The 27,488-nt window shown below is 43.8% G+C and overlaps 1 protein-coding gene across 4 annotated transcripts in view; it reads right to left on the bottom strand.

Moving 5' to 3' along the window:
- Positions 1–27,488, bottom strand: part of LDLRAD4 (low density lipoprotein receptor class A domain containing 4) — a 239,314-nt gene that overhangs the window by 19,779 nt on the left and 192,047 nt on the right. For 2 of the 4 annotated variants that reach the window (XR_005952259.1, XM_041399420.1), the window contains exon 4: positions 2,350–2,504. Coding sequence is in view for 3 of the 4 variants with exons in the window: in XM_041399420.1 (XP_041255354.1) it covers positions 2,350–2,504 (155 nt within the window). In the remaining variant the exon portion in view is untranslated. Of the gene's footprint in view, positions 1–2,349; positions 2,505–5,314; positions 5,457–5,481; positions 5,759–27,488 lie in introns of those variants that run through there. The other 2 variants (XM_041399421.1, XM_041399422.1) reach the window with 2 other exon arrangements.

The following is a 27,488-nucleotide window of genomic DNA, read 5'->3' on the forward strand; positions in this document are numbered from 1 at the left end:
TTGCAAGAAAATACACTTGGATAGCAATTGCACACAGAACAAAGCATGCCTGGTACAAAAAATGAATTTTAGAAGTGTATAACCTGCATCTCACCACTCACACTATTATCTTGTGCAAGCCACTCCACTGTGGACAGTGAGAACAGACTGGTCATTTGCAGTTTCTCACCAGAGAGCACTTACTTTAGTTTTCTGACCCTCATTCTCTGCACATTGCTTTCAAGGTTTGCCAGTTTCTACCAGAATTTCCTTCTAACACCTGACACAATAGAAAATTCAAAGGTTTTGACATCTGAACTCTGAGACCTGTAAATCCCCATTCCCCACAATCATTACCTTTTTCTAAGAAGAGCTGCAGCTTATCAGAAACTCAGATGAGTAATAGTGATGACAAATCTATACCAAAGGCTTTCAGAGGAATTAGTAACTGATTCTTGCCATCCCCTCATCAATTCCCATGAAGTGCTCACTTGGCTGTGATTATCATTACTTATAATGGTGACATCAAACTGAAACTGAGTCAGTGTTTTAAAAATTATTTAAGATCAGTTCTGGGTACTAAAGCAGCTCCCAAGTCCCTGCTGCCAAACTGCATGTTCTTCTTCACAAGAAGGTGAAGTTTTCTCCCTTGTGCCAAAGAGAAAAAAAAAAAACCCATTGGCTCTGATAACAGACAATAGTAATGAACCATACAAAGGAAATAATGGGTTATTTCATGCATTTGACAGCTTACTACAGTTTAAAAAGATTTGTGAAGATGAAAATGCATTTCATTTATCTCCAACTATTTCATTTTAGGCATCTGTAGCAATTATAGCTAACATTTTTCAGACAGAATTGTGGTTCTTGAATTACAGTGTCCATTTCAAAGCAACATTCAAATTAATCTAGTCAATTTTTCCAGTCCTCAAGTCCATGAGGTTAAGGTTTGACAAGTTCCAGTTTCATCTGTAACCAAATTAGAGCTAAGCATTCGTACACTAGCGAAGTGCCAGGCAATGAGGCAGCCTCTCCTTAAGGAGGCAGCTCCTTTCCTCCCCCTCCAAGGAAAGAGCAATTCACCCCAGCAAAATGGCACAGGTGATGTACTAAGAGAGAGCTGTGGAGCTTTGGGAGCCCTGCATTGTCACATTGTACAGCTGACTTTCAGGAAGGAGCTGCCAATTGCCAGGGAGAAAGCTGCACAGCAGCCCCGTGGCATCTCTGCCTCCCCTGCTGAAATCTAACCATAACAAAAAAAGCAAAAGCAAAAAGCCAGCAATTAGTGTTCAGCCAGAGCAGTCCCCTGAGGCCTCTCACCATTACCTTGGCAGCTCCCTAAGGAGCACAAAGAGGGAAGACTCGTAAGACTGGAATGGATAAAAAGGCGAGACTGTGGTGTTAGAACTGGTGTAAACCATTATGATCGCATCTCAGTTACAATCCAACGTTTTTGGCAGCAAAAGGAAGCTGTGAACTCAGCACTGTTACCAGGAATTCAATGCATCAAAAGGTGACTTCATAAATGGCCCTCTGGCCATCGCTGTCAGCAAAGAGGCCAAGGGCTCCACTCTGGGAAAAGCGCATCAGAAGGAAGAACCTCCCTGCAATACCACGGGACACTGTGTGGCTTGTGGGGGATATCCCAAGGTCAGGTGTGCTTAACCTTCACGAGGGAGCAGAGCATCCCACCCAGCAAACTCCTGGCTCACAAGGCAAATTAGGTGCTCGTTTACTGATGGGTTGACTAAACACACTCTCAATCTTACTGATTGAGATTCCATCACAAGCCTTCGACTCTGTAACAACACATCTTAAACAAGCCAGGTCCTTGGAGAGATCCTTTCTCTAGTCTCTGTTTGCTGTTTTAGTGAAACAAACATTGCATTTTCCTGGGCCCTTACTGGGACAGTGGTTTTGATCCAGAGAAGAGCCATGGCAGCATCACAAAACAGTAACAGAGATAAAACCCCAGGATATCAGACAATATATGGGAAGTCATAACAATGTGTATTTCAAATCTTTGCAGCCCAGCTAACTCCATTCATTCCCCCTCCACACTCCCCTCTCAAATTACAGCAGCAGCAAACACAATGTCCCATCTAAGCCTCCAAATGCAAAATGAATATAGGCTACATGAAACATAGCAGGGTCTAAAAATAATTGAAGACCATATACCTTACATTTGCGCTCCAAATTTGTTTTCTACGGACAAATACAACTTTGGCAAAATATCTAACTACAGGGAGTATTAAAAGTGATATCAGAAGTTTTTCCAGCAGTTTCCTGTACCAGAGCTCATCAGGAGGCTTTGCTGCAGGCCCATACAGCCCAAGGAAAAGGAGTTTGGTGCAAGGGGCTCACACTCACCGTCTGCAGAGTTTCCTCCTGTCTTCTGCTTTGGCTCTGTCGGTTGATAAAGGAGCGTGTTGAGAGTTTGTAATGGTTCAACAAGCAGATGATCACTACCACCATAACAGTTATAACCACGATTATAATGATGATCTGAACAAACTCCAGTTCAGCTAAAACAAAGAAAAAAAAGAGGAAAATGTGTCATCCACACATAGAAGGTTAACCATCAAAGCAACAACCTGAAAAGACCCTCAATATTTCTCTGAGACAGATCTGGCTTGAGATACTCTTGCTGTCCATTCTGCAAAGTTTTGTGATGAAAACTGTTCTAAAAAGTATGAAAATTATTTCATTTTTGCCAGAGCAGATTTATCAGCATCAGTGGCTGTAGGTCAAAACTAAGAAGCTTCCTGATGATCCTTCTCTGCAGCCTCCATAGGAAATAAACTCTTCAACACAAACACCACAGATGACCCTTTTGGACAAAACAATTTCACTGAACAAAATACTGAAGAAACCTCATACACACAAACCCCATTCTATTTTAACAGCCACCTGTAATACCAACAGAGTCCAGAGGGCTCGGTAAGCTTCAAAGCCCAAGAGGAATCAGGACACTGATTATTTAGTACACTACCTTTAATTTTTTTATTAAGTAAAGAGCATGAAAGCTAGTTAACTAGAATGGAAAACCTTAAGCCTATTGAATCTACATGCAGTGTATTTTTCAATTACCACCTTCTCTCCAACTACTGTAACGCTAACTTTACTAGTCCTTTCCCAGTCAGGTAAAAATCTAAAAAGAGCTCTGGTACTCTAAAACAACAGATGTTCCATCACGATTAAAAATGAAATCAGGGCCCTGGCTGTTGCAAGAGATACAATTACAATGAACTCCATCAGAACCCATCATCTTATCTGAAGCCCTGCCTATACCACAAATATTAAGTATATTTAGAAATGAGTCACTCTTGCACCCTTCTGGCTATACTGGAGCAGCAAGGATGAGCAATATAAGGGGGAAAATTGCCCTTCGCAGTTACCTAGTTGATGATATTTCTATGGAAACTGCATTGCTCACAGGGGATGCTCTCATCTTGAAAGACAACTCCAGTTAATGGGAGGAGGTCTTTGGTTGCTAGGCTGGTAGAAAAAGCAAAGAAGCAGCTCAAGTTGCTCAGTACTTTCCAAAAAGGGCACTACTTTATGGACGCACAACCAGGAACTTTGGGGAACCAATACTAAATTTTTTACTTTTTAAAAAGTTAATGAGGAAAGAGAGATGCCATATGAAAATGAAAGGACAGAACAAATATCAGAAAACAAGCCTCTTCCCCCCCCCATCTCTAATTTGTAGCCATGCTCAGCTTTCTGTGTGACAGCAGAACACTTGTGCAGACACAACACAACTGCGAAGCTGAGCTAGAAAAACGCCACTCAAACATAAAATCCAGATGAACCTGCAGTGGATCTAAAGGAAACCCAAGGCTGTTTCATTAATCTACCATCTCTTGCAAACAAAACATCAGAGTACAGGAGCTGCAAGCGTGCTAGTGTCCAGCTGGGGCTGGTGCCAAGGTCCAGCTGTCTGCCACAAGCAGGCAACAGCACCAAAGTGCAGAGGGTCTGCAATCATCTCCTGAGGAGGAACTAAGCCTACTTAAGACTAAGGAAAGGGTAAAGGCCAAAAATATGTCTATCACTTTATCACTCTTTGCTGTTAAGTACTTTCCACTCATCATTAAGACCACCAACATTTTCAAAGAATTTGGTTAGTCAGTGCTTTGTGCTCTGCTTTTGCTATCAACCCCACACACAGGGCAATGATCTTTCCTTTTCCCCTCTTGCATCACTGGAAGCTAACAATGTCTGCAGCAAAAGATCACAAAGCCGGAAGAACAGAATTAATTAAAAACTAAACCCACCCAAACCACAGTTAAGTTAAAAGTCTTGGTTTTTCTTGGCTCAGAAACACTGAACACCAACTTCACACAGTTGACAACTTCTGCAATTCACATTCTGCGGCTACTGAAGCACTAAAGGGTTTCTTTATCCAAACTTTTTTTGGGCCCATGTCACACTTTAGACTGGAAATCGAGAGACTGTTGCTAAAGGGCAACATGCAACATGCATGTTTGCAACATGCAAAACAACCAATGTTTATTTAGGCTTTCCTAGAATGCACAGATCACTAGAATGACATGTTACTTCTCTATTTGCCAAGGACAGAGTCTTCTAAATTTATCAAGACCCCTGCATTTCAGTGGCAAGGGACAGTACCTCTCCCCTAGAGAGGAGTGATTTGGTCTGTGAGCACTTCCTGTGGCAGGGAATAATTTGAAAATGTTTGATTAAAATATGGCCATACAATAAAGAAAATAAAAACCACAGCACACAGCTGTGAGCACATGGGATTTCCCACATTCAGTTTACAGTGTAAACACCAAACTGCAACAGAACACCTTACTGATGTTCAAGAGGATTTCCTTAATGGAGAGCACGGGGAAAAGAAAGATAATTTTATATTGCTTCCTCCTCCTGAGTGATATTCCTGCTGCTCATTAGGTTATTAGCAGTAAAAAGCAAAGGCAGACTGCAGCAGCAGCAGTCTGTATTTGCTGGCACTGATCAAGGCCATTTAAATAGTTCCTAGCGGCTGCTGACAGGCACTGGGTCACCCCGGCCCCCATCACGTCCCCTGCCCAACACCTGCCAGGCGTGAAGGGCCACCGCCTCCCAGACAGGCATCTCCTCCTCCCCACTCTTCCTAAACCGACTGGGAAAGAAACCGGGCAAAGCTTCAGGAAGAGAAATGCTTTGGTTTTACTACCCCGAGCCTGAGCACTCGCATATATAAGCTTCTCTACGTGCAAGAAACATTTCTAATAAAAATTCTCCAGGGGAAAAAAACCCTAAAACCAAACACAACCTTCAGGGTAAACGCCCAACACGGAAAAGGCAACACGTTGAATCAAATTACCTTCTCAGAAGAGCTCGAAAAAGAGAGACATAATTTACGACCCTGTCAGCAATCACACCAGAGCGTCACCCCGAACCTCCCCCCGCAGCTCCGCCGGCGAGCGCTCCGGGCTCTGCGGTGCCGCGGGCCGCATCCCGCGGTCCCTGCCCCTGCGGACGCGCCGGTACCTCTTTCCAACAACAGATCTTTTAACCGCGCATCCTTCACCGCTGTCTTGTTAAGCCGCTCACTGGACATGCTCGCCTCCGCCGGGCGGGGGGCTCAAGCCGCTCCGCCAGCCCCCGCGGCGGGCACCGCATCCCCGGCAGCCCCGGGCTCCATCCAGCGAGGGGACACGGTCAGGGAGGCTGCCAGGGAGCCTCCCGCCCGCGCCTCTGCCGGCGCTCGGAGCGCGGCTGCCGCCCCGCAGCCGGAGCGGGCGGGCACGGCCGGCACCGCCCCGCCACGCCCGCCGCGACGGGACCGCGCGGGGCCGGACGCGCTCCCGGCCCGGGCGCTTCAAAGGGCACCGGCAACCAAATCTCGCCCCCAGCGTCACAGCGACAGCGAGTGAGCCAGAGACCCTCCCAGCTAGCGGCCGCGGGTTCCTCACCCGAAGTTTCACGGGCAGTCGTGTGTGTGCGCGTGCGCGTAAAATATTAGGGAGTCGCATCCTGGAGCTATACCGTAAAACCATCACCATCAGAAGGAACAATGCCTGTAACCTCAAGTTAAAAAAACACCTGAAGAAGGAGGGGAAAGAAGGAGAACACCGGGCTCCAGCCGCATGTGTGTTTCTTTGGCAGAACTCCCAGCTCCAGCAGTGCCTGCCTTTCTCTGAAGCCCTGTGCCTGGCAGTGACCCCCTCTGCTGTCCCTGAACCCCTGTGCCTGCCCCTAAACTCCTCTGCCTACCCCAGAACCCCTGTGCCTATCCCTCAACCCCTCTGCCCCCGCTGAACCCCCATGCCTGCCCCAGCCCAGCCACTGAGCCAGGCTTTCTGCTGATGAACGCTGCCAGGTGGGTTCCCCATCCCGCTCCCCACCTGGACTCGCACCCAGCACCACTATGGAGGCCAGCAGCAGGGACTTAGGGCTGTTCCTGCTGCCACATAGGAGCAGCACAGTCCCACAGTGTCTCTGCCATGTTAGGAAGCACTATCAGCACCGTGTTCCTCAGTTTCCAGGATATTCCTTCCATACCGGCTTCACCATCACGGCCAAGACTCCTCCCATTCCTAGTTACTTCTCTGGATTATGGTGGCATCCCCAAAGCACTGAATGAGACCAGTGTGTTTACATGAACAGTAAACGTGAGTTCACCCTCTGGTCCACGCCTGGCAGGGCCTTGGAGCTCCTGAAAGCAGAGGAGATGGGCTGCAGGACTGGGGAGGCTCCACGCCCCTCTCCCAGCTGGCCGTGGCTGGCTCAGCTCAGCTCAGCTCACAGCAGCTCTGCTCTCCTTCACACACAGCACAGGCCCCCAGGACATGCTGCCACTGACCATGGAGGGAGACCCACTGCTGCCCACGCCTCTCATGTTTGTAAATCCCATGCAGCGGCCTCAATAAAAAGATGCCCTAACTCAAAGTCAAAGAGCAAAAGCCAGGAGGGGAAAGAGGCTGGGAGGAGTGGGCCTGCTTGCAGTCACCTATCAAGCTGGCACTACAGAGAGCCAGGGGGTTAAAAATATTAGGGAGACATATCCTGCTATATATATCCACAGCACACAGCAGGGCCCCTCTCCTGGTTACAGGCTATCCCCACTGTCTGGATTTATTAAACTGTTGTTGACGTTTAGCTTGATACTGCAAGGTCTAAGGCCTCAATCCAAACACAACAGTCAAGCTGGGGGACAGTGATCGTGGACTGTAAATAAATATCCTTTGAGAGTTCCTAGAAGAGCAGAATGAGTTTATATTATGTGTCAATAGAATGCTTTTGTGCAAGTGGAGTATTAACCAAGTACAGCACTGTTACCAGCAGAGATAAGTAATTCAGTACAGATAGCAGATGTGGAGCACCTTCAAAATGACAATCTGATTGTCCTTAAACTACTTTGAAAATAATTAATTCAACAGACCAGACTTCTGAACATGGCTGTTGTGTGGGCATACCCACTCAAAGTGTACAGAGCTGCTGCTGAAGCCAATTACCTTCCCATTGCAAACTCTTTGTTTTCAAGGACTTTGTAAGATAAAGTTTCTGACCAAAGACTGACCTACATACATCATTCCCCAGCCTCGTGCTTTAAGTGAGAAGCTGGTTTCAGATGAGTGCAGTTTAAAGACTACAAAGAAAGCAGAAAACAAACCAAATTAATATTATTGGCATTAATGCTTCTCCTTTACTATACTCATACAATTGAACTGCAGATATTTAGAGTCTTCAGTTTCTGAAGAGCAATAACCCATGACATAAAATAGTTGCTTTGGCAGTGCAAAATGGTTACAGACTTCTGTGATAAGCATCCTCAAGAACGTCCTCAGAACAATATCTGGCTCATCACCTATTTATTAAGAATTTATCGCAAACTTTTTAATGTGAATCAAGCCCTGTGCCAGAGAGCCTATATAAGCTTCACTGTCAACAAGAATGGGAAAGCAGCTTCCAGCTAAAATTCCAAGTAGCAGGTTCCACCATGACCTCTGAGCAGGACGGCTGCTCTGGCGTCAGGGTTGAAGCTCCTTAAGCAGATTCTGGCACAGAGACATAATGCTTCTCCACAGGCCATTACAAGTCTAGCATATTAATGATAAAACCAAGGGCTAGTTAAACTTGGTAACAGGTGAAATTTTATGAAGGACATGTTCACTGATCTGTCTCCTCAGATCATTACTGGGAAAATGAAAGACTCATTCTGGAACCCACAAGAACAAAACCTGAATTTTTTATTTTACTGCTAGTAAAGATGTTAATCTCAAGTGTAAAGAAACAGTCATGCTTTGGTGACCAAAACTGCACAGATACTGCTTTCTCAAGATGACTTTTGCATTTCTGCTACTTCTCCCTTTTTTTCTCTGATCCTCTAAAGACATTACTGACTGTGGGCAGGTTCTTGGCCAGTTGTGACACTTTGAAGAGTAAGAGAAAACCTGCAATCTTGAAACTGGACAATAAGGGGTGTTTCCTCCTGCCTGCAGCCAGCCCCTTGGGGTCACTCACCTGGGGAGCCTGGGCAGTGGGTGTGTGTGCAGAGGTGCTTCCCCCTCCCTGCACTGTCCAGCAACTTCAAGGCTTCAAGCAACTGCAGATGCAGTCACTGAATGCCCCATGCCCCCACCTCTCAAACTGCCTCCACCTGGGGGAAATTTTCAGCTTTCTGATTAAATCCTGAATTTTTCAGAAAAAGATAGAGGAACAGCACCAACCGAGGGAAAGAGAAAGTTCTTTTCTCGTAAGCAGTGAACTCAAGTAACTGATTTGCCAGCAGTATGTATCCAGATGTATTATGTTGTGTTTAATGTGATTAGGTGCAAGGAACAAGCAGATGGGAGCACTGTGGAGAGATTAGCAACACAACCCAAAAGAAGTAAAGTTGGTGGAGAGAAGACAGTATTTAAGGCCTCTAAATTAACTCCCTGTTAAAGCTGTTCTTTATTCTGCAGTAATAAGAAGGATTAGGAAATTCAAACAGTCCTTCATATGCATAGTTGGTTGCACAGCCTGAGTGATCCCTGTGCTGGCCATGCATGCAGTGGTTTGTTTTCCTCTGCTGGAAGGAGGGTTCAGTCAGGGACACTGAATTATAACATGCTGATTTAAAAGTAATCACCGTTTCAGACCTGACTAGCACTGGCTCTGTTTACACTGGTGAGTGAGAAAATCTACTTATGAATTATCCCCACTGCAGTTCTATTAGTCCTCACATGTTGGCTCGACATAGGCAATTTACAGTCGTCTGTTCCAGCAGGGTTAAATGGTACAGTGAACATAATGCCCTGGCCCTGCTCACCCTGGAGATCACACTGCTGGTAACTTGGATGCTCCCCTGCCACTGCTGAAAAACAGGTACAGAATTTCCTGGTGCTGATGCTTGAGGAATGAGAAGCTCTGGACAGGGAAAGGCAGCTGTAAATATGAGGAAGATAATCAACCCGGACTATTCAGACCAGGAAAACATCTCCAAGGGGACAAAGTCACCGGGTCGGAACCAAAATTTCCCACCATTAGGGTGAGTATTGTGATACAGTGGCTTCCATGTGTTTTAGTCATTGGCTACTTCAATCCTCCATTTAGTCTGTCCAAAATTAGTGAAGAAAATCAGCAGCGCTGAAAATACTGCACCTCCTTCCACCCTTAGTTTTGATCACATTCCACAGCTTTTGTCAGATTTTGAGCTCAAATCAACTAAGTGTAAAAGTGAGCTATTTAAGGAAGAGAAAAGGCAAGAAAGGATCACAATGTTGTTTGTTTGGGTTTTTTAAATTCTGTTATTATTCAGAGCTCTCCCAGCAGTACTAGCAGTTAGTACCTGGAACTGGATTCTGTGGAGTCTCTGGTTGCAGCATGACTACCCTGCCTAAGCTCCCTGTGGTTTCCAGGCAATTCCCAGCAAGTACAGGAAAGAATCATCCCTCATTATTAATATTTTTTTCTGTTCAAGATGGAGCTAGAAGAAATGCACTAAGGACCACATTAAAAAGCTGAGAGATCACATCATGCATTATCCTGCCATACAAATGGATGAAAGTTAAATGAGGGATAGAATTAGCATGGATGCTAGAATTAAGCATATGCAAAAATCCACCTCCAACACAAAACTGAAAGCCCTGTTGTAGAAGTATAGGTTGCTAAATAAGCTATTAGTGGTATTTTACACACACAAAGAACGTTCATTCTTCCACTAAAAAACATACTTCAGTTACAGAGAGTCTCCTGCCAGGTGGATTATTCGCTCCATAAATCTCAATTGCCAGCAAACTCCCTGGCAGCCAGGAAAAGAAAACAACGGGCACTCAACTGCAGGTTAAGAGACTATCAAATATTTTAGGACTTTCTGACTAAGGTGTGTGCAAAGACTTCAAAACTGGACAGTGCAGAAAGATCACAAGGAAACCCAGCAACCCTGGTCTAAAAAAAAATAATAATCTAAGGGCAAGACAGAACAGAGATAAGAAGGGAAAGCAGAACCAGGATTACAATACAGTACTAAAAATACCAGTAAATGTGAAGAGCTGTGTTTTATTTCTGACATTAATATAATCAGCTAGTTTAGAGATACAAAGCTCTGCCTCACTGATGGTGCTGTCTTGTACCTGAACGTAAAGGACGAAGAGAGAACCTGGAAAAAGTATCTGAAGATATACGGGGAACAAAGGGAATCAACAGAATGCAAAATTTGAGGTCAGTGATGACATAAAAATAATGCTTTTAAAGAACTACAATGCCAATATAAGCTAGTGTTAACATTTAAAAGTGAGCAAAGAAAAGACTTCAACACTGGTAAATGAATCTACATGCAAAACAAAGGAATTTGTTTTCTTTCATCCTGCAGTTTTCTTATCATTTGTCTTGCAGCATTTACACACATGCTGTCTGGATGTGTAATCATAAGGGAAATTAACCCTGGATAACCCCATGCTGCAGCACGTTTACAGAAATTGCTCTAGAGAAAACAACTCTAGGAATAAAATGAGGGATGTTCAAACCATCGGAAATCAAGTGAGTCACAGACACGATAGGTCTGAAGGATGGGAAAAATCTCTTTATGAGAACATGCCATTAAACATTACAATCAAGCATAAAATTGCTCTGCCACAGTATTTTGTTTTATTTGCATTGTTAAATTTCTTCTCCTAACAATAATGAATAGTTTATAGCACTAATGATTTATACAAAAGGAGCTGTGTAAATGCATCCCAAATGGGCGCCTTCTTTCTTAAGAACCACAGACTCAGTTTCCTTCAGCTTGATCGCAGATTGGTGACTCACACAGATTTCACATCTGCCTCAGGATACAATGGCGCAGCTTCTAACGAGGTTTCACGATGGATTAAGCTCCTATGGTGCAAGAGAGGTGTAAAAACTTATGCCAGTTTAGAAAAGCACACTGTATTTCCACGAATTGCCATGGTGCAAGAACTATAGAGGCTCTGCCATAAGCAACTGTTATCACATTGCTAAGTTCATTACTTCTGGCTTCTGCAAGCCCACTTAAAAAAAAAAAAAAAGTGACTGGCATATAATTTGTATATATCCATGCACAGAAACTCAAATTTTCCCCAATAAATCAATGTAATTGATCACATTGTACAAGTATTTAAATGTGTTTGCAAAACACATTCACCTCATTTGCAGTGCACCCTCAAAAGAGGTGAGGATTGAGATTTTTGGTGGGCAAAATTATTTGGATTTGCTCTAGTTTATAACCCTCTTTATGATATAACAGAGCAATCTATTCCCAATCCACAGCATTCCAAAACAGTGAAGTCAGGCTCCCTCAAATCAGAAATCAGAAGAGTGATATAAAACATCCCTGTGGGATCCACCTAGATCTTATCTTTCCAGAGTGTCCTTGACCTTTATGTCAAAATTAAGGTATTCGTTCATGCTTGATTCCAGCAGCTGAAGCATTAAGAAAATAATTTAATTTAAGACAAAATCTTGAGAAAGACAACACTGGGAATAAGGATTAGAATCTAGTCAAGATTTCTTATGCCAGCAAGAATAACTGCAGATAAAAAGTACTCAGGTCATGGGGAAGTATCAGGAAGTTTGTAATGCACTTCTTTTCTGACTAATGGCCTAAATGAGTGTGTGGACAATAATCCTCAAACAGGAGATGTGAGGAGGAGATAGGAGAAGAAGTCCACAGAGAATGTCAGTTGTCAGATGCTTCCTGCAGTTTTTCCATAACCACTTATCAGGAGCCAGTTTTAACGCATCATCACAGGCATTCCTCAGGAAGCAGCAGCGTTTCTGTCACTTCCTTCAGACTGGAAAAGGAGTAAGACTTCCCAAAAATACATCTTCTAGAAAAGAGGAAATTAAGCAAGCAAGCTCAGCACTCAATGGGAATGGGATACCTCACTGTTACTTGTGAAAAGCAGACCTCTGAGTAAACCACCAGCGAAACGACAACCACACTGCAGAAGCTACCAGGATATTTTTACCACAGCAGAATACGTTATCTTTTCATTTTGTAGAAAGGCAATAAAAATTCATAAGATTCATGCTCTGCATTTAAAGAGAAAAGCTTGGTAATACAGCATTCAGACCACATGGTTTTTAACATTACCATGAATGGTCTAAGTTCTTCAGTCTTCTGACATGTTCACAGGGATGGTGTTTACATTGACTCGTTCATAGTACATCATATCACATTTTAATGATTCAGTTCACTCTGACAAAAGGAAACATCTGCCATAATTTTTTTCTTTCGTGAACTTTATCACAATTAAAAATCTGACGTTTCACCAGCCTGTGTGCCAACTGAGAAGAACGCCAAGTTCGGCACTTCCCGATACATACAAATGAGCGCGGCATCAACAGCTAGTACCAACAGCACCAAGCCATCACTGACTTGTCAGTTCTCACCACAAAAGAGAAGAAAGATCACAGTTTGTGGGCAATAGTTTTATAATCTTGATCTGGTTTCCATATGACAGAGTGCAAGAGAGAGAAAGCAAAAAAAAAAAAAAAGATAAAAAGAACGTTTTGCAGCTCTGTGTGATGACAACATAAGATTTCTATGTCTTGCCCTATTGCAGCCAGAAAAATATTAAAACAGCATGTCAAAACTGGCATTGCTTCTAAAAAATGATTTCCAAACACTGCTTGATGGACAGCACCCTAGCAACTCGATACAAACCTTAAATCTGCATCTATTTTACATAAAATGAGACCAATCCCACCCAAGGCAATGACAGTATTCTCGTTTTCAGCAGAATTAATGGTATCTACAATCTCAAGCCACTTCTGACACACTACACGTGACAGGAAAGCAACTTGACCATTTACCATGAGTACCACCAACCTCTTATACCCTGTGTGAGGGCAGGCTAACTTCTGTATTTTTAGGCAGTTTAAATTACACTGTCATTTCAGGATGGAAGCCAGGAGCAAAACCAGCAGCCATGCAGTGCTAGCTTATACATGGAGCAGCAGAGTCTTGCTCTACTGTGATGTTACTGAGCCCAGGCAGTCGGAGGGATGGATGTTTCTGAACAGAATCAGGACAGAGCTGGGGTCTCAGTGATGGTTGAGAGGTGTTTTCTAACACTGCTGCTCCATCCATTTTTCCCCTGTAGCCCTAACATAATATTGCATCAGGTAGGATACAATTAAACTTGAAGTGTCTCATAGGTACCAAGAAAGGAAAAATGACCCTGTATACAGAATATACAAGACTGCATACAAAGTATGGCACAGATGCTTAGGGAGATGCATCATCTACTAGCTGTGAGATCAGACTGAGACTGAGTTTCTCTCCTTAACTCTGTAACAGACCTGTTAGTGACCTAAGGCAAGTCCTTTCAGCTCTTCCTGCCCGTCATCTCCATTCTTCTCTCTCTTGGTACCACAGCAGCACCTACGCAGCAGTTCCACAGAGCACGGCCTCACTCACCTCAGCCTTCACACGCTGTCCACTGCCAGTGCCATATGTCATTTGGGCTGCTTTTGAAGATGACATGTGAGCATCAAAATCACAAAGATGCATTTTCAAAATCTGCCCAGTGGTAAGTTGACAGGTGCCTTTTCCCAGTTAGCAAAAGGCTGATCCCAAGGGGCCACAATGGTATTTTCCTGTGTGTGACAGCAAAAAAACCCAAAATTTGCTTGAAATCTTATCAGATGCACTGGGAAATGATAGCTAATGCATCTTACAGTTGGTTGGCTGGTATTTTTGGATGGGAGGCTGCATTGCAAACTACTTCATCCTGTATTCCCACTCTGTACAACTGCACATCCGACATTGTACTGACTCACCGGTAGCATTTTTGTGCAGCCCACTAAAGAAATAACATTACCCCATTTGGGTGGGTCAAGGCTTTCTGGGTGAACTGACTTGTTGGAAAGGAAGTTTTGAGAGTAAGATACTTGTTTTCAGAGTCACAGAGAAACCGTGATCTCCTGTGCGTGCATGCAGAGCAGGAAAAACACATCCACTCCCTCTCACTTCTCCATGTTACCCCACTGGGGCAGCAAAACTATTGATGCTTCACATTTGGTGCACCCTAATTTTTAATATAAAATGTGGTTTTTTATTAGGATTAAGGTAAAGAGTTAAAACCAAATAAATCCAAGTTCTTATGCAGCCTTCAGGGAGAGGACTAAGCTTTGTGCCCAGCCTAGGCTGGGGGATGCTGCCCACACAGCACACCTTCCAGACTGCCACCAGGCAAACCCAGGGCAGACAAAGCCTCCTGGAGAAGAAAAGGGCAGAGATCTCTCCATCATCCTTTCCACTCTGGGATCAGGGGTCTCTGCCACAATTCTGATCCGCTGAGTTTTAAGTCAAAGCTGCAGAGAATCGGCCTGAGCCAAGCAAGCGTTTTACAGCGCTGCTCTGTGATCCCCTGCCACCGGCGCCGCTTCACGCATTCGTGCAATGACTCCAGAAACAGCCTTGACTGCTCACCCATTAACTGTGAGGTGCGAGTCAGGTTTGCACTGCTGGGAGACAGGCTATTTTTACCACACTTAGGATGTGCTGTCACAACGTTAAATCCCGGCTGCAGATTTACCAAAAGCGCTAAGGGGATTTGTCCGGGATTTCAGGATGCCGGCATCCTGATCTGCATAGCAGCTCAGACCAGGCTTTTTGCCATTCATAAGTCCCAGACAAATGACTCGTGAGAGTGTGCGTCTTGCCAGCACAGCGCATATCCAGCGAGCACGCGGGGTCTGGGATGCATCTGACACCAGAGGCATGTGCTGGCCACCTGCACACGGCATCCCAGCCTGCCCCACGCGCCGCGTGCCAGGCTTCACCCAACACCTGGGAGCGTGTGTGTGCGCCCTCTCTTCTGTGCGCCATGCCTGGGCACACCACACCACGAGGACCACACGTGTGGCACCTGGGAAAGGCCTGGCCACACAGCCCCTGCCCTCAGGCAGGGCATTATTTACTCCCCGTACATCCCACGCCATTCCTGCTTTCTCTAGTCTCAAGCAAGTGCAGCACAAACTAGCAACTGCTTCCCTTATAAAGTTTACACCCTGCAGCAAGAGCTTCCCAGCCACTTCTGCCCTCAGGGATCCAATCCCCTGGCTGTGGTAGGTACTCAAAAGGGTCTCCTGGGAGAGATCATTGATGGCTCATGGATAAAGTCTGAGAAATATTGCTGTCTGACACTCAGGATGGTGAGGCTGAGGTGCTGCCAATACCTTACCTGCCATATTTCCTGCCTTGAAAGCTGCATGTCATCATATTAGCACAGTTTCGCTAAGTGAATTAGAAAAGGCACACCCTTTTCAGAGTTTATCCTGGATTTTTTTTTTTTAGACACACCAAATACCTTGCTGTTAATGCATCTGTTCTCTGGTTTACACACCTAAGGCAGGAAGAAGGGAATTGCTCAAGCCTAAGTTGTGCATATAAGAAGCATGAATCTGTCATACAACCTAAACTGGCTCTCAGCTTCAATCTATCCTTTTTTGGGCAGAAACAGCTTAGACATTTTGAATTTAAAAAGACTCTAGTAATTTTTTCTTTATTTCCTCTCATATTTCTTGCTCTGAAAGCTCAGACTACGACTTTTTGCTCATTTTAAGTGCCTTACCCAAAGCCAACTTAAACCTGAACACCTCTAAAAATTTTCAGGAAGGTGGTTTTTCTGTTTGGCTTTGGGGTTTGGTTTTTTTGGTGTGTTTTGGCTTTTCAAGTTTGAGGAATGGGGGGGTGGGGGGGGAGGGAGGATTTAAGAGTCTTAGACTTAAGAGTTTTCGTTCCCCAGTATTAGACGTAATAGTTGTGGTTCCCAGTGTTAAATCATAAAATTTTGAGGGTTTGGTCTTCTGGTAAAAAAAAAAAAAAAGCTCCTTTTTTTTTAGCACAGTGTGAATTTTTGTCACCTAAAGAACTGAGTCCCAGTTTCTAAAATGTTCGTATTTCATCTTTTCTGCTATACTCCGCTGTTTCTTCAGTTAATACTTTAACATCCTGCCCAAAACTGAAGCAGTTTTAGGTTCTGCATTGCCTACACATTTTGTCATTTCTAACACGACAGTTCTGTAACCCGTTTGTTTTCTCAGTGCGTCTTTGAGCATCGCTTGTACTTCACAGTGCAGATGTCTAATGCAGATCAAGGCGGGTGCTGCAGCATATTCTGTTCCAAAAGACATCCCCACCTCCTCATTTGTTTTGCAACATGGCTATCAAAGCACTAAATAAATAACATAATAGTTAGCATATATCTATTGTTTTACATATTCTGCGTGGTTTATACATGTTACCTAATTTCTTTACTCCTGCGGAATAGGTACAGAGGTGATCTCTTTATATAAATTGTGGATACAAAACAAGTTAATAGCTAAACAAAATAATCAGATCAAAGCCCTTTTTCAAATTTCTGAGGCCAAAATAAATCCCATTTATAAGGAAGAACACAAAAAAAAAAAAAATTGTAGACCACCTCTTGCAAACAAATGAAATGTAGGCTAAAGTTTGATTGCAGCTTTTTCTCTGTGAGCCTCTAGCCCAAATCTGAAACCTGAGTTCTCTCCCTTAAAGCTCACACCCGGAGGCATGGCTCACTGGTCAATGCAATCTTCAGAGTTTCCCATCTTGAACAATTTATTTTCAGGAACAAAGCCTGGAAGAGATCCAAACCCCCCATGTGGATTGGCAGCAGCTCCGGATGCTGTCTAGGTGTGTCTGGCTTGCCCAACTAACAACTCTTTCCAGTTCCTCCATGCAGAGCACACGTACTGCAGAAAGCCATCCATAAACTTCTATTCCCTCTTTTCTAAAAAGGACACCAGTTTCTCCCACTAGATCCTCAGCTTTTTGGGCTGTCAGACACTTTGGGGTTTAGCTGGTGGCTTAGAATTCAACAGCGAATGTACGGTTTAGAATTTACAGCTGGGAAAACAATTTCCCAAAATATCTGTATGAATGCAATGCAGAAATATGCCACATTATAACAGTGAGTATTCTTTCTCAAAATGGAAGTGTTAAATTTCAAGCACAGCCCTGTGCCTCAGATGAGCCAAGAAACTTCTGAAATGAGTAGCAGGTCTTGCTCAGCACCCTGTGTTAGGCAAAAGCAGCCTCTTCCTTCCTGCTCCTCTTGCCCCTCCAGGTAGCCCTGGCACAGCAAAGCAAAGTTTCTCAGCTGTGCTGTTAAGCCAAACTCCCCTAAACAACATTGTTATCAGGACAGTGTTTCCCAGCTGTTACCATCAAACTGTTAAATCCTGAAATGGGTCCATCTGAAGGTTATTTGTATTGTAAAATCATTTAGGCTGGAAAAGACCTTTAAGATTATTGATTCCAAACACAAAACGATTTTTCATGTGCAGAAACACACAGGGAAACAAACACTAATATTAATCTGTTCAAACAGCAAGCAGTCCACCCCCCCCTCCCCCACGCACGAAGCTGCAAAAATTAAATCCATAAGGACATTTATAAAGCATATCTTATTTCGGGGAGAAAACAAAAGTGACTGACACACTTATTTGTCAGCGCTGGTAAATAAATTTGCAAGGCTTACAATGTTTACCCTGGAGTACAGCTGAAAGATCCATTCGTGCTGCATTAGAAACCCGCCTCAATGACAAACTTCAGCTCCCCGCTCTAGCAAAGCTGATGTATTGACTAGACAGGTAGATATTAGGTGCTCCGACTGTCTGGATGCTATGGAAATCATGCCGCATGCATCTGACCGTTGTCAGCGGCAGAAGACAAGCGCCGGCCTCATTCTTATTCTAGCCAGGAAAAAGGCCTCGTCTGCATTAGCCTTTTTACTGAAAAGCTGCCATATTTGTCAGTTCAGACGCATGTAAGATAAGCTCTTTCCCCGTTATCTAATATTTCACCAGGCAGTGGAAACGAAGGATAAGCAGAACCTAATAGTCTGTGTGGGCAGGAGATCTTGAATGCTGTCAAGCTCAGCGCAAGGCCTGGATGCCCTAGACAAGGGGAAGTTTACAGCAGGAGTTAATCACTTCATTTTGAAGAAAAACTCACAGGGATTTGAAGAAATGGCTAGGACTTATCCTGGCTACGCAGCAAGCAAGGAGACAAGCATAAAACCCTTAGTGCAGCATTATACTCAGGGCCTCTCCCCTCTTGTAAGGTAGGTACGGCTTGGATAGAATTCCAGCCCAGTCAAAGGGGATTAAAGAAGGCAGCTGGAAAACCGCTGCTTTTCCTAAGCAGCTGGACAAAACAGAAGGACAGGCAGGGAGAAGCAAACTAAAAAACGAAATTCTGCATTCTTGAAATGTCCTGGGCCAATCAGTCCCTTGTATGGCAGCTAGGAGAGATGCCAAAAGTACTGCTGCGGTCTGATTTACCTATACTTCTAGACTCCAAAACTGCCCAAATTGCATGCAGAGTTGGTAACAGCCTGGCAAAGAGATCAGAAAGGCTCTTGCTCAGTTGCAGGACTCCCTGGCAAGCACATATCTTAACAGGCTTTTCTGCTGCATAATGTGAATGCAACAGTGCTCAGTGAATTCTGAATAAAATTAAGATAGCCTGTTTTAGAGCTCACAGAGTAAGTCTGGTTTAACAGCACGTCTTCTTAAGAGATACACCATTTCAAACAGTAGTGACTATATGGTCACACTGCTCCCTTTTAATGCACTGGCATGAGAATCCAACCATATTTGGCGCAGCCCAAAGTGTAAGCTTTACACGTTGTTCTGGCTCACCCGGAATGTCCAAGCTCTGCCCAAACAATTTTGTGGGTTTTTTTTCCATCTGGCAAAAGTGGAGCTTTTGGGGATAACTGTTCAGAGGTGCCCTGCCAAAATGTATGTGACAGCCTTTAAGGGAAGGGTTATAACACACGTGTGGGATGTGGTATCCAGCATCCCTGTGCTGCCTGTTCCCAATCCACTGCCTACTCTTTACACCACCACCTAAGTGACACGGTGAGCTGTGTTCTGTGCATGGACTCCTAACGTCAACGCTGCACTTAATACCTCATGTGGTCACCAATAATAATTTTGACCCTCCCTGGAGTCAACACCGCTTTGGCTGTCGACAGCAACAGTCCCAGGATAGCTGCTGTCAGCAGCGCCACACCACGTGTGCCCGCACGTGACAGCAGCTCTGCCGTGTCGCCCACCTGCTCCCACTGTGTGATGATGGGGACTACACAAAGTCACAAGAAACCTATTCCCAGGGAGTCAAGTGCTCCTTGGCGTCAGCACTCGCCGTCCTCACGGAGTAGGCCAACTGGGGGAAGACGCATGTGGCATGTGAGCCTGCAAGGAAAACAAAGCCTAGCCTGCATCTAATTTTAGGCTTGGCAGCCCTAAGGATGTTATGGGCTGTCTTTATCTTTGGCTTTTCCAACTCCTCTTCCTTTAAGGTCATACCCTTAAAAGCTGTTGTGCTGCCTCTTGCCCCAGGTCTCTTTCCTTCCCCACACCAGCCCAGTCGGAAGGTACAGCAGCTGGAAAGCCCTGACCCCCTGGAAAGCCTTCCTTTCAGCGAGCTGGCAGGACAGCCATCCAGGAAAAACCTTCCAGCCTGCCGGCTCAGCTGGGATAAAGAAGGGACGATCCCTCATGCTTTATTTCATCACCAGCTGGCTGCAAGGCTTTCTGAATTGCCCTTGTCCTAGGGTCAGTCCAGAGTTTCTCTGCCTTTTTTCAAGTGAACCTTCCAGAGTACTTTTTCTTTTTTTCAATCATGCATATTAAGTACTTCATTTAAGGTAAATCAATCCCAGTTTCATATTAATGGGAAAGGAATGGGAAGGTACCAGGAGCTGATGCCACATGGCCAAGCTCCATTTCCCTTTATGGACTCCCTCAAACCCCAAAGCCTGTCCAACAGGACTCAGACTCACCCATTCCTCACACAGGAGCAAGATGCTATAGGCTAGTTCTTTGCAGAAATTGCCAGGAGGTACAGGCAGGATAACACCAAGTATCCTCCTGCTCTAACCAAGCCACAAGCTCTCTGCTGCAGCACGTTGATGCCGGACCACTGTCCCCACATGGGAAAGCTGCTCATTCCCCAGGTACCTCAGCCCAAGACTGATCCCACCACCTAGGGCCAGCTCCAAATGCCCGCTGCAAGGAGCACGTACACAGCAGCAATGATGCCAAGCCTGCACTCACAGCTCCAACATCCAGCAAAGCAGTGCTCCATTTTCAGGGAGTCTAGAAATGCAAATCAGAGAGAAAGGCTAGGGTGGCTTTCCAAAATATTTTTTTTTCCACTCCTAATTCCATAAAACGGTGCAGGGATTTATTTAAAACCTGGAAGAAAAATATGACCTGAAGGTACCGCTTCATCCTTTACAGCATTCCATCTCTGGCAGTGTTTTCCACCCATGGCCAGAGAATGCAGCAGGTTACCCAGCCTGACACCAGCATTGCATCCCAGCCCCAGGGGCACTGCACAACCTCCTGCCCACCTCTGGAAGGGCTGAACAAAAATACCAGCTTCTGGAGGAAGGTGTCTCTGGTGCAGCCGCACACCATGACCTCTTCACATCCCAGCTGCCACTCTGAAGCTTGCACAGAAATGAATAATCTTATTTTCTCTGCTTTTTTAAATATTTTTTTTCATGGGGAATGGGGAAACCTTGATTAGATAGATGTGGCTACTTAAAAGCCGTCTCTAGCAAGTCCATTCTCGGCTGAAACAACTGGGGCAGAATGGGTCTGTTAATGTTACATTTAGTCATTAAAAATGTGCATTTGTGATTCTAAAAGTTGCTAGAGGCAAAACACAAGAGAGAGATACATACTCAGATTTACATTCAGTTTCCAGCCGGGGAGACTCAGTGAAACTGAAATTAACATCTCTACCTTTCATATGCATTTCTGGACAAACATAAATTGAGTAATAACCACCACTGCTGTACACATTTGAATCATCTTTCAGCAAAAGCCTAAATGCCTTTTGAAAAACTTAAATAATTTAGCACCGTGATAGTGTGAAGTGTGTTAAGACACTTTTATATACTACTGCATCTAGCTCTGGGGTACATCACAGGAGAGGTCATCTTAAAGGAGCAACACACAATGGCTTTGGGCAGCAAAACAGTTAACAGATAAAAGGAACAAAAGTACTTGCACTGCATGGGAAAATATCACACAGGAATAACAGATAATCAAATAAAAATAGTACAAACTATACAGTGGAATCTTTAATTATGACTCACTACAAAGACTTTGGTTTCACATTTAACCCATGCCGGTTAAACAACATCTTGGTAAAACTAGTGCATTTCACCATTCATTTGTATTATGGAACATAAAGATCCTTCAATCAAGGCCACAACTTCAGTGGCCTGAGCACTGCACAATTAAAAAAACACAGCCCTAGGATTCTGAGGTCTGGAACTATGACAAAGAAGATGACTTGCTTATGAAAAAGGAGGTGAGATTAAGGCGTAAAATGTTCACATCCACTGTAAAAAATTCTGGGTATTCTTAGCTCAACAGCTGCCTAGCCAAAAAAATTTTAAAAAAAAACCAAAAAACACTCCAAGGAAAGCCTTTTTAGGACTTTGACAGCAAATAGTCTTTCCCATGGATCAGTGTAGGGGGCCTTTTACTGAATCACCAAGACAGTTTTCTGTTGCATTGGGACAATTCCCCACGAAGCCACATGCAGTAAATGCACAAGCAGACTAAGGGGATTAGAAGGAGAAATTGGCATTGTATTTCTGTATTCCAAATTCTTTCTAGTCTCTGTTTTTCTGAGCAGTAAAAGAAACTGTAAAAACAAGGTCCAGACACTACCTGAAATAAAGCTGTTTCCTATTGTCTTATTACCTAACTTTTAATAGTACTGATGTCTCAAAAAACAACACACACTAGGAAATAAGTGAAGGTTTAAAAAACCCAAAAAGACAAACTATGAGTAAAGTAATTAGATGGACACACAGTTCAAATTCTGTGCCCATAGGCTGGACCCAAGGCTCTCCTTCATCACCAGCAACTGGGAAAAAACAAATCTTAAAGCAGTTGCATTTTCGTTCTGTCACCCAAATTTTGCTTTGTTTCTAGGTTATGGGGATCAGAAACAGCAAACTATACCTGCTTTTCCTGTAACAGTTTGCAAATTTCACAGCCCATTTCAAATAACTTCTGGCAGATTGTTTTTTCTTCCCAGAGCTCCTTGGAGCAGGGAAGCTTTAATAATTTGCTCATGCAATGCCAAGCAGAATACAAAGATGAAAAAAGAAAGGAAAAAAAAAAAAGAATCACCAACAAAATAAGTTTCAATGTTAAAAAGTGGAAAAATACATTAAGTGAAAATAAGGGGGTGAGATGAAACAGGGACCCATGTGGGTGCTTGGAAACGATGATCCAATGGTCTCTCCTCTGACCTCACAGCTCAGGAGCTCCTGGCACACTGCTGCTCTATCTGCAGCATCTCCATGCTGGAAAGAAAACTTTCCATCTACAACTCATTTATTAAAAAGTGGCTCTTTAGGCTATCATAATACACTAATTTACAATGCTTAGGTTAACTGTGCTTTGTTGCTGAGGAGAGCAGAAACAAACTTACTGTTCTTCTTCTTCTTCTACAGTGGTTTAAAAGCACAGCGCAATTTCAAGGGCAGATCAAAGTTAGACTAATTATTTCCTTTCTGTATATCACATAAGTAAATGTAACAGGTCACTAGGGAAGGGGAAACAAAAGATGAATGTATTTGCAGACACCAACAGCAAACACCAAGAAACAAGGACATTATTTATATAATAAAAAGATGCATAAGGGAAAACATCAAAGCCTATATTAAATATACAAACCCACAAATATATCACCAATGGTGCCTAAATAACTAGGGAAATGAACTGGCTGCTCTCTTCTCCACACTTCACATTGAACACAACTGCTGAGGTGGTTATATCCTTCAAGAGTCTTTAGCACTACTGATGATGAAGGTTTGATAATTCTAGTATTGCCCACTTGATATTAATCCCAATACTAAAAATATACATTGCCATTGTTTTCTGTTGTTTAGAAACATTTGAGTTTACTCAGGTCATATCCAAAAGATTTGGACTGCAGTCAGGAAGGCTAGAAACATGTTTTACTGTATTTTTTTTAGAGACCTGACATTCTTATTATACAGTTACAGGAATCAGTTTTAAAATGCTTTGGCTATCATGAGAACTGAAGAGTGGTCAAGAACATAATTTGCCTGTAGAAACTTGCAGAAGCAAATAGCTTCTGCTCTGCATTACTTCCTCTCTAAGAAACTTAAATAGGCATATTCCACTTATGTTACTGTTCCTTTGTCCTTTTCCCAGGTTACTTCATCTGCTAGTTGAGAAACTGCAAGCTTTGAGGCAAAAAAACCCCCAGTGTGTAACTCCAGTGTGTTGTCTACCTGTCAGCAACTGCACAAGCAGCCTCCATGGCCTATCCTTGGCATTCCTACTTCCACCACAGCTTCAAAGTACTGACAGAAGATATAATGGCCCCAGCACACAGTGACTCCTCCAGACAGAACACAATACACAGGGGCATCTGTCAGGGGTCAGGCACTGTCCAACTTCTGTTAAGACCCATAAAATTTTCTATGACTCAGGACAGCTTTTGGTATAGGAGCAATACCGCTCCTTGTTTTGGGATCTTCCCATGAAAACCATGTTCTTGGACAATATGTTTTTCAACGCTCAGTGGGTGAAGAGGTTCACTGGAATAGGAAGAGAAAATGATAGAGGGCTTTTCAAGGCATGGAACTGGGGCTCTTCAGGGAAAGCTCTCCTGAACCGAAAGGTGGCACACAGAGAAGGTCCCTGAGCTGGACAGAGGTATGGTCACAGCTGCACGGAGCACGGGGCCACAACCAGCAGCTGGGCCTCCAGGAGTGGCAAAGTGTGCAGTCCTGCAGGAATAATACTTTGATATTTACTGTACTTTTCTTTCATTCTTGAAGTATCAGGAAGGTTGTTGACTGGCTCACCTCCAGAGAAGATTGCATGGATAAGGCCAAATGCAGAGAACTACAGCCTGACATGCAGAGATCTGAATGGCACACTTAAGTTTCTACAATTAAAACCACGAACAACCCTGGACTCCATCTCTACACACAAATAAAAGGCCTTTTATTTGCTTGACAGTGCTCTTTATTTTTTCAATGTGTGCCCTTTACTGTTCTTTGACTAAGAGTACAGATACAGGCATTTCTCACCCACACAGTACTCAAATGACTTTCAAACCTTTGTGTTAGCTTGTCATTTTTTTGGTAGCTTTCACAGCCCTATTGAAACAAAACTTAGACAAACCCTGAAAACTAAGGATCTCTCCAGACATGTCTAGACTCTCAGTTCAACAAGGCACAATATTTCTGAACTCTCTAACCTTTATGGGAGGTGACCAAAGCCAGCTCAGACAGACTAAACTGACACACTGCCAGCTAATACCCTGAACACCTTAAAATGCAAATAGCTCTAATCTTATTAGAAATGATGCAATTCACCCTACTGCAACAGTAAGAGGGGGCAGGGAAGCAAAAACACGGTTCTTAGCAACAGCTACAGTTCTCATCAGACAATCAAAATGGTAAAATTTATGAATTACAGCCATTTACAGTTAAAAGAGCCAAAGAATTAGGATTTTTTTTTTTAAATCCGTATCGAGCCTGGTAAAAGACTATATCTAGGCTATGCGTGGGAGGCGAAGAACCGCCACCATCTCCCAAAGACATGACTAATACAAGATTTGGTAAGTCAGGATGACAATGCTGTCTTTCCTCATACTGTACAACTTGGATGAAAGCAAGTATGTAGGAAGGTAGCTAGAACATGCCAGAGGAGGCTCAAGCTGTACCCAGCTACTATAAGACAGGCATCTCAGTAACTCAGATGGAGCAAACAATGTAAAAACAGAAGAAAGTAGCTCTTGGCAAGGCAGAGCTGTCATGCTCTCCTCCCTCCTACCTCCATAGTGGGACAGCAGGAAACCTGCACTGTACAATGGAGGAGCTGGGCAGCTGAGAGCCAGTTCTACTGGGAAGAGGCATTGTGCCATTGATGTGGTGAGCCTTGCACACCACCTGATTCAAATTGCCTAAGCCCTGCTCATTTACAACCTGTTAAAGTACAGTCTTGATTTCTGAACATAAGGTGAATGACCACTGGTGAAAAGTTCCCTTTTTTTCTGACAGGCTACTTGTATCCAGTACCCTGGAAAAGTAATGGATTTCTGCCTTGGATTTCTGCGTGCTCTTCTGGCAAAGAATTTTCAGATTCCTCCCAAAGACTTCCAAGTCCTGAGCCCGTGCCTTAGTGGAAATACCTCAAGTGAGGCTGCCCAACTTGAAGCTCCTGATAGATCACATTTCCAGATACTGAATTCACTTCTTTTCCAGGAGCAGAAATGTATGACCAGCCAGGGTAATTAAAGCATAAAAAAGGACATTGATAATGAACTGGTTTCTATCGTGCCATATCAGCCAACAAGCTGTGCTGCAGTAGCACAAAAGCCTTTCAGCCATACTAACAAGCAAAGGCACATGGGAGAAAAGACTGCTGGAGTTTTGGAAGCTATTTGCTGTGGTAATCTGCAACTGGAGTAGAGCAGCATGTACAGAAGGAGTGTGGCAACTTGACAGAAAGCGAGTAGCAAGCTGCTTCTCTTTTATTGCGGCTTTGCTCAGCTGGGTTGCCTTATGCAACCACCACAGGAGCAAATTCACCATGGGAAGCAAGAGAAAAAAGATTGATTTATCTTAAGCCCTGTAGAGCTCCATTCTCAGTTTTGCAAAGAGTGCAGCCCCAAAGCACAGATCCTATCACATGAAAGACCCGCCAAAAATAAAACCCCTAATAATTCTCTAAACTCTAGGGCATCATCAGACATAGTTTGTCTCTAGATCGTGGATTACTGTTAAATTGGGACAAATCTCTTTTCAAGTGACAGCTCAAAGCAAAACAAAACCAGCCACACCAGCGAAACTCAAATGAACCGAAAGCCCTACAGCCTCCTCTCACAACCAGACGCATATATATATATCCATGTTTCTGTCTGTTTTGGATCATAAGAGCATAAATATGAACCTATTCTCAGACAAGCATTCCTGTGGCATTAAAAAATTTGCTAATCAGTCTTCCATACTGAAACCCCTGGTTTAAGCCAGGTCACAAAAGAAAGAATGGAACAGTCTTTGTAAGCAAGCTGGGTTTTGCTATTCCTTTAATGGGTTTGAGATTAGGGATCTGGTGACAGTCTGGCAGTCATCAAATAAAAGGCCAGCAGGAATGTCAGCAATTAAGGGAGACCTTTGAGGAACAGGGAGGATCTAGAAAAAATCCTCAGTAATGACAGTAAAGTTTGCCTGTGCCATGCTAGCTGGAAAGCAACTCTCTGCAGTGACTGGTGATCTTGTAAAGGGAGTTTCAAAAACTGTGGACAGTACAACGAGCACTGTCTCTCAAGTTGCACTGGGTGCAAAATTCATCAGTTCCATTAATAACAAATGAAATTTTGCCAATATGGGGCACTTTGAGTTAACCCTACTCCATGGTTTGTTATTCCTGCTTATATAAAAGTCCAGCTGACCAGAACTGCACCTCTGCAGAGAAACTTGCATGGCTACTGCTAGATCAGTGCTAGCAATCTCAGACTACTCAGTCTCCAGATTACTGCTGAGTGTCATTAAAGTCCCAAAATAAGCCATCGTTCCTATTACCATTTGGATTGCTTAACTTCTTCCTACAAGATCTGAGCATTGACTTGGAACATTCTGGGTCTTTATGTTGGTTTTAGTCTCAGAATGAGTTGTCAAACAAAATGTGAAATCTCAGTGAACAGTGGATCACTGGGGCAGCAAGACTAGAGTGTCAGGATTTTCTTCACAGCCTTGCAAATTCCACATAATTCAAAGACTCAAATGGCAACAATGTTGGAATAGGATAGTGTAAAAAACAGGCAGGAGAGCTTCCAGTTACAAGCCCCACCTTCAAATTGCTAGAAGGACTTAGGTCAGTCATTCCAAGTCAATAACCTAAGACCCCTAGTGCAGAGCTTCTCGCAAGGAAAGCATTTTGCTCACGTCTTTTGCTCCTGTTCTTTGGCTCTGGCCCCAGTGCAGTGC

The sequence above is a fragment of the Onychostruthus taczanowskii genome, unplaced genomic scaffold (assembly GCF_017590055.1).
Source record: "Onychostruthus taczanowskii isolate IOZ18803 unplaced genomic scaffold, ASM1759005v1 scaffold16, whole genome shotgun sequence".
NCBI classification, from domain to species: domain Eukaryota; kingdom Metazoa; phylum Chordata; class Aves; order Passeriformes; family Passeridae; genus Onychostruthus; species Onychostruthus taczanowskii.